Below are 7,500 nucleotides of genomic sequence, written 5' to 3' on the forward strand. Positions count from 1 at the left end.
CTGATATGCACCTCAGCATAATCAGGGACGGACACACACACACACACACACACACACAGTGTTCCTGTGAATCTAGCTGTAGCCAGACGGTCTATTAGTAAACGGTGTTTGGAGACGTGTGAAATTCACTTGATATTCAGTGCCTCTAGGTTTTCCAAAAATAAACTGATTCAAACCTGGACAATCACCTTAGGGGAATCATTGGATAATTAGAGATGTGTGTGCTCTTAAATATGAGTATGTGTGTGTCTGTTTTTTGTGAGTTGTTGTTGAAAGCTAGTGACAAAACAAACATCAAACCTGCATTTGATGAACCATACAGTGAAGAAAACAAACTGGGACTTGGTGTTTATTTATAGTTATAAGACCAGCTGTGTTTGTGAGCACAGTGTTTTACATTTACTTTAGGATCTGATTTGGCAGAACATTGAATGCTTTCATGATTGCAATGATTGAAAGTTTCTCGTGTGTCCTGTTGTAATACTCCTCTGTCCAGCCTTGGCTGATTTATATATTTATTATTCAGTGCAATGGCCGACGGCCATTAAGAAAACCTTACACCTAACCATGAAGATAGAAAATGGTGACTAATTTGAAGAAGCATAATACTTTCAAGGAATATGAAACATTGATCCATATATTGTTCCTGGACGTATGTATGCCATCCATACTCCATATCTCTATTAATTGAAGTGGATTTCCTTGTCCTGTGTGGTTAACTCAGTGTTTCCTCTCTGTTGCAGCTCGGTCCAAATGGAGGAGGCCTCTGTGATCCAGGGAGCCCAGGGGATGCTGGTGCAGAACTGGCCTACAGTATCTAGTGCTGCAGGTAGGACTTACAAACACCCACTGCACTGTATTAACAATCATTTCATTGAGATGGCATCTCCATTTAGTACTATGGCACGGAATCGGCTCTATTATTGCCATTATAACCTCCTGGCCCATCCAATAGGCTGGTTTTCAGTGACACCGAAATGTTGACAATTGTGAACCTGTATACAGTCAGACTTTAACCAGGCACCCCACATTAAACCAGGTCAAGCTGGAGAAATTCTGCATGACCAGACATGAGTGAGTCAGTGTGTTTGTGTGTGTGGGAGAGAGAGAGAGAGAGAGAAAGAGAGAGAGAGCGAGAGAGAGAGAGAGAGGCATCATAATTTACTTAGTGGGCGTGGGTGTGTGTGTTGGTGGGCGTGTGTCTCTGTGTTTGGGTGTATGTGTACATCTGGGCGTGTGTGCATGTGTGTATAAATGTCAGTCCGTGAGAGTTAAAAAGTGCGGGGGGAGTCTCTCTCCTCTCAGAGAGACTCACCGACACGCTCCATGGCCCAGCTGAAGCCTCTGATGACGGTGGAGAGATCACAGGCAGGGGGACACTTTCGGGTGACATTTTAAATGCCATAGCAGCAGCTGTGAGCAAGGAACCAGCAGCTTTGCTGGAGCAGAGAAGCAGTCTAGCTGTCTAGGAATCTATCCTTGCCATTTCTGTTGCTGATGAGCCGTCAGTGACAGTGTAGCTGTGGAGTGAAACAGATTCCAAGTCTAAGAATACAACCGCAATGTACACCCAACACGCACGCAAACAGGAGTAAGTATGACTTTTGCATTGTAAAGTCTGACTGGTTCTTCGTACACTTCGTTGACATCAGTCAATTTGATCAGATGTAATCTATTGGCCAGTTATGGTTCTCAGGCTTTGGTTGTGCCATGATTGACTCAATTGTATTGAACCCATTGTAAGAAAGCTGTGATGTTCTGACTTCTATTGCGTCCCTTTAAGCACAGTGATGTGCCCATTGATTTCAGTGAATCAGCTTGGGCCCCCTGTGTCACAGATTGTATTTATTGAGCTGTTTTGGCCTCATCACAAGGGTCACTGCTTCTGTTAAAAGGGTCACTGGCTCAGAGGTATCTTACCTTGACCTCGACTAGCTCTGAGAGTGGGGGGGAGGGGGGGGGGAGGTCGTGCACACACATTTTAAATCAACTTCAGACCTGGTCTTTTAAATAAGGTGATTTAATTATCCTTGTACACTGGAAATTATTTTTTGATAGCAGGGCTTGGAAAGAACCAGTGAAAGACTTAGAAGGGCAGTGATACAGGGTAAGGCAGAGACTTGGGAGGAAAGAAAAAGGGATAGAAGATGATAAAGAAATGGTTCCGGTGCCATAATGACAGAGAGAGAGAGAGAGAGAGAGAGAGAGTGAGAGAGAGAGAGAGAGAGAGAGAGAGAGAGAGGGAGAGAGAGAGAGGGAGGAAAGGGGTGGTTATGCCAGTGTTGGCCGAGCCACTCTCATCAGAGATCAGGCTTTGATGGTACAGCAATTGATTTCCCATCCCATTAGAAGAAGTAAAATAAAGTTGTGGGCCTCTTGGGTGGTGGATGAGCGTCACATTGACATTCTGATCGAGAGATGGGGGAAAGTGAGAGATATCGAGAGAGACAGTGGGAGAGAGAGAGCTATATCTAGAGAGACAGTGGGAGAGAGAGAGAGGGAGAGAGAGAGTGAGAGAGAAAAAGAGAGATGGAGAGTGGTGCACAGAGAGATAGGAGGATCTATTGATTTCCCTCTACCTGCCTGCAGAGGGTTTTGGGCACAGATGAAAATCTTCCTCTGTGGTTTGAGAGAAAATCCATTGCAGTAATGCACGGATATGCACTTCTCTGCTTACAAAAGACTTCTGAATGCATTACAGACCAAGGTTCATCTCTCATACACCATAACACTAGGAAAGCAGGGAAATATGTGACATTTTAACCACTGGAGAAAGAGGTCAGATGTAGTTCATGTGTGTCATATATTCTGTTTATATTTAGTGATATTTTAGTGATATAGTAATTTCAGATGGCTATAGAGATTGGATTAGGGTGTGGTACAGGGATTTAGAGATTGGAAATGCGGTGTGAGCATTAAAAGGTGAACTGCGTAGTGACCAGGTGCACTTAAAATGTGGCTTTGCTTTAGGCTCTTGTAGGGATCTTCCACAGTATTGATTAAGTGTCTTTCCTGGAGGGTAGGGAGGTGAAAATGGGAAAGAGAAGAGGGCGCCACAGTGGACCGTCAAGACGAAGGAGTGAAGACGTGCCGCAAAGTGAGACCGAAACGAGACATAATTTTACGAGGCGGAGATAAAGAGTCTGCCCCAGTCTGACAGTGATTTAGGGGGATGTGGAACCATGAGGAGAGGAGTGCGTGGGAGGAGACAAGAGTCGCGGGGATGTTGGGGGTTGGAGACCAAAAAAAAAAGGGATTGTCAGGATTGGCAGGGCCCCGAGGTGATCTTGTTGCCAGGGAACACTGTGTGTCTTGTTGCTAGGCAACACCATTTAAGTCAGAGAGAGAGGGAGAGAGAGAGAGAGAGAAAGAGAGAGACTGAGAGAAATATTGCTGCAGCAGTACTATTCACCATCAGCATGGAGTAGGCAAGCTGAACTGGAGGAGGCAGTTTCCATGGTAACCATTCATACGAAGCATGGAAGAATGGAAGTGATAGAGCAAAGGAGGGGGAGGATAGGAAAAAAGAGAGCAAGAGTGAGAGAGAGAGGGATAGAGAGAGAGAGAGAGAGAGAGAGAGGGAGGGAGGGTGGATAGGTAGACAGAGACTAGAGAACTGAGCCTCGAAGTTGCGCATCCTCTTTCTATTACATTCACACCCAACTGTTTACCCATAATCACTTACCCCACAGCATTCTGTTTTCAGACTACATTCAAGGTGCACATACAGGTGTGTCTCACTGTCTTGTTCTGCACACACACACACACACACACACACACACACACACACACACACACACACACACACACATAGCACACACATACACACACACACACACACACACACACACACACACGCACACATATACATGTAGCACACACATATACACGCACACTCTGCCTTTCCCGAGGGACATACAGCACAGGAATTGTAGGTCAATGAGCGACACAGGTTTATATAAAGAAAGAAAAGTCAGAATGTAGGACACTGGGTGTGCAAATTGGGCTAGGAACACTTAGGGAAAACCTACAGACAGCAGGCTACCATGGTAACCTCCTCATAAGGAGCCATGGCAACCTGGATACCATCACCACAGTTTAGAGTTTTTTGCTGCAGGACAGCTTATGCTGCTGATGTGTGTGTATGAATGTCTTTGTGTGAAGGACAGTATGTGCTTCAACAGGCTTTTCACAGGCTGCAATGGTGTGGATAATGTGAGAGAGAAGGAGAGAGAATCACAATAATTCAATATTTCATTGGACCAGGAGACCAAGAGGAGACTCTTTATTTTGAACGTGATGTGCTTTAAATGCATTGGGTCAGTGTAGCTGACTATCTATACTACCAGTCTATCTATACTACACAATACATTAATATTATGCAGAAAAATGCACCATAAATACACCACACTGTACTGTAAAGGACTGAACGAACGAATACATGACAAATGAATGTAGTGAATTCTTCCCCATAAAACCTCTCTCTCCTCTTGTTTCAGTGGTGGAGGAAGCTGATGTGTGAGTCTGTAGCTGGCATTGTACTGCGGGTCATTTCACTTGTCTCATCTGCACCGCACACTGGTGACCCTGAGTGGATAGGAAGTCTTCACAGCTGACCTAATCCTACACGCAACTTCCAACACAGCACATATCCTTACATGCACACACAGGCACAAAATTATACATATTCATTTTCATGTTCATGCACACACACACACACACACACACACACACACACACACACACACACACACACACACACACACACACACACACCACACACACACACACACACACACACACACACACACACACATACACATACACATACACATACACACACACAAACACATACACAAACACACACACCCCCCTGCCTTAGAATGCCTCTGGAGGTCCATTCATCTGAAGCTGCTATGAAAACTCCTTCCCTTGCAAATCATATTCAGCTTCATCATGCAAGACGAATGGACCCACCCCCCCCCCCCCCCCCCCCCCCCCGCCACCCACCCACACAGACACACACTCTCTTTCTTGCTCTCTCTCTGTTTTCCCCCTTTCTCAATCTCTATCTCCCTCTATCTTTCAATCTCCCCCTCTCTCTTAATATCTCTCTCGCCTGCTCAGAAATCCCTGCCATTCTCATAATCACTGCGGGGAAGTGGGAAATTAAGTGAGGAATGACTAAAGTCAGGCACGCATGGGTCTCCTCTGTGACACTCCATCGCTTGGGACACTGTTTTCATTTGGGCCCGTCGCAGACGAGAGCTTATTGCTTTACGCCGCAATATCTGACCTTTCCAGCCAAATTAGATCCAGCCAGCCCTGGGGAATGCGCAAAGTGCCTCTTTGTGTGTACTTGTGTGTACGGAGTGCCTCTGTGTGTGCATGAGCATCTGTAAGTGTGTGTGTGTGTATGTGGCTGTCTCTTCCAGTAAAAGCTTTTTTTTGCCATTTTTAGTGAGTTCACGGGGGTTGAAGGGCAGTGTGTGAAATAAGTGCAAGTAATGTGTCGCAAGAGTTCATAAACAACAAGCTGATGTGGGAATTCTAAAGACATCATACCCCTCTCTCAGCCAAGACTTTTAAGGACATTAAACACTAGTGGGAAGTGAGACAGATGACATTTTATTGAACAATATTATTGTTCAGTTACACACACACACACACACACACATATAGAAAGACACACACAAACACGTGACTGCCTATTGCTCGCAGGGCTTATCTTCAACCCCAAAGTACCATTATAAAAAAATCTTTAGAGCACTGTTCACTGACCCTTTTAGGCAGTGAACATGTGACAGCGGGATAACCTGCAGACAGGCAGAGAAAAAACAAACAGAATATTTTCATTGGGCCAGAGTTGGATCTAAATTAAACACTGGGCGGAAAGTAGGTCAAAGCAGAGAAACAGGGAAACTGGTGGGAGTTCAGAGAAGTGTCTCTGTGTCTCTGTAGAGAACAAAGTACTCTCTCTCTCTTTCTCTATATTACTGTCCCACTCTCAGTCTGTCTCTCATTCTCTCCCTCCCCCTTTCTTTCTATCTCTCTTTCACAAATGTCAGTGAATGCTCTCTACACTGTGGCAGGACCCCTGCTGTGTGAATATGAACGGCTTCTCCGTAGAATGAGGTTCATGGCTGAGTTTTACTCTCCCAGTCAACATTGCACCCCTCATTTAGGGCAACCTCCATTGCCCCCCTGCCCTCAAAGAAAGAACTACTACTACAAAAAAGCAGCAGGTTGTGCCTCTTCTGGTATGACCTCATTTGTTCCCAGAAGTCTTGCTGTGTCTAACTCGCTCCTTCTCCCTTGGCTCTCACTCTAGTCTGAGTGAAATTGTGTCTGATGTGTGTTTCTGTGTGTGTGTGTGTGATGCCTCCAGCTCCAGTGGAGGTTGAGCTCGGTGCTTTGCAGCTGTCTACACAGATGGACACTGCTTATGGGAGATGAAGCAAATGATGGTTAGGGAAAAAAATCTATCCATTCCTGCATACGTTGTATGTATATGCTATGTGTGAAAAGTGATACTCATTTGCCTTTTTAGTAACAATATCTCTTTAACCCCCACCCCTCATTTCTCCATTTCACCTTTGTTGTCACTCTCATTTCCCCCTCCCCCCTCCCCCCTCCCTATATCACTCTCCCTCCCTTTCTCTCCTTCTCCCCCTCTTTCTCTGTCAGATGGGGATGGAGGTGATGTGTCTCCCCCTGTTGGCGCCGGGATCGACAGTAACAGCTGGCACTTCCGCTATGGCTCAGGACCCGGGTACATGCCCCCACAGGCCCTGACACAGGCTCTGAGGCCAGGAGAGATCCCCCCTGAAGCCTTCATCATCCCGGGATCCCCAGCCATTATCTCCATCCGCCAGGACCAAGGCACCGGCGACGACAAGGGGGACTTCATCACATTCGGCAAGAAGGAAGAGTCCAAGAAGAAGAAAAAGAAGAAGAAGGAGAAGAAGGACAAGAAAGACAAGGGGAAGGACGATGGAGAAGAGTAGAGGCAGAATTGGGCAATGGCAAAAAATAAATAAAAATACAAAAAATGACATATCAACGTGAGTCCTAAAAGAGACAGAAAATCAACCAAATAATTAATAAAACTTTTACAGAGAGGAGAGCTCGCCAAGGGGAAGGCCTCCCGAAGGGATTACGAATCTCTCTTCAATTCTGATGAGAAAAGACACTCTCTGTACCCCTTCCTTTTCAATGAACTAACATGAACCAGTAAGCAGACAGCCTAAATTTAGCCCCACAAGAAGTTACTACTTGCCTATCTGAATACAGAGCTGAATTTGCTTGCTGCAATTCTGATCAGATTGTCGTGTGGAGATAACTGAATTTCATATACAAGCCATTCTGATTGTCCGTGCTCATTTGAGTCGTCACTATATTCAAGAAACCAGATTTCGGTGTTTGAAAAACAATACAGCAACTGAGATGAGGTGACATGCCAAAATTTGGTCTCACCATATAAATGAACCCTCCTTCCCC

The 7,500-nt window shown here is 45.4% G+C and overlaps 1 protein-coding gene across 1 annotated transcript in view; it reads left to right on the forward strand.

The window, feature by feature from the left end:
* Nucleotides 1-7,500, forward strand: part of LOC308364279 (protocadherin alpha-C2-like) — a 22,167-nt gene that overhangs the window by 14,541 nt on the left and 126 nt on the right. The window contains exons 3-4 of the mRNA XM_080837352.1: nt 744-829; nt 6,688-7,500. The exon at nt 6,688-7,500 is cut by the window's right edge and continues 126 nt beyond it. Coding sequence (XP_080693478.1) covers nt 744-829; nt 6,688-7,007 — 406 coding nt within the window. The 3' untranslated portion in view covers nt 7,008-7,500. The remainder of the gene's footprint in view (nt 1-743; nt 830-6,687) is intronic.

Source organism: Sprattus sprattus (assembly GCF_963457725.1).
Source record: "Sprattus sprattus genome assembly, chromosome: 1".
In the NCBI taxonomy this organism is placed as follows: Eukaryota; Metazoa; Chordata; class Actinopteri; order Clupeiformes; family Clupeidae; genus Sprattus; species Sprattus sprattus.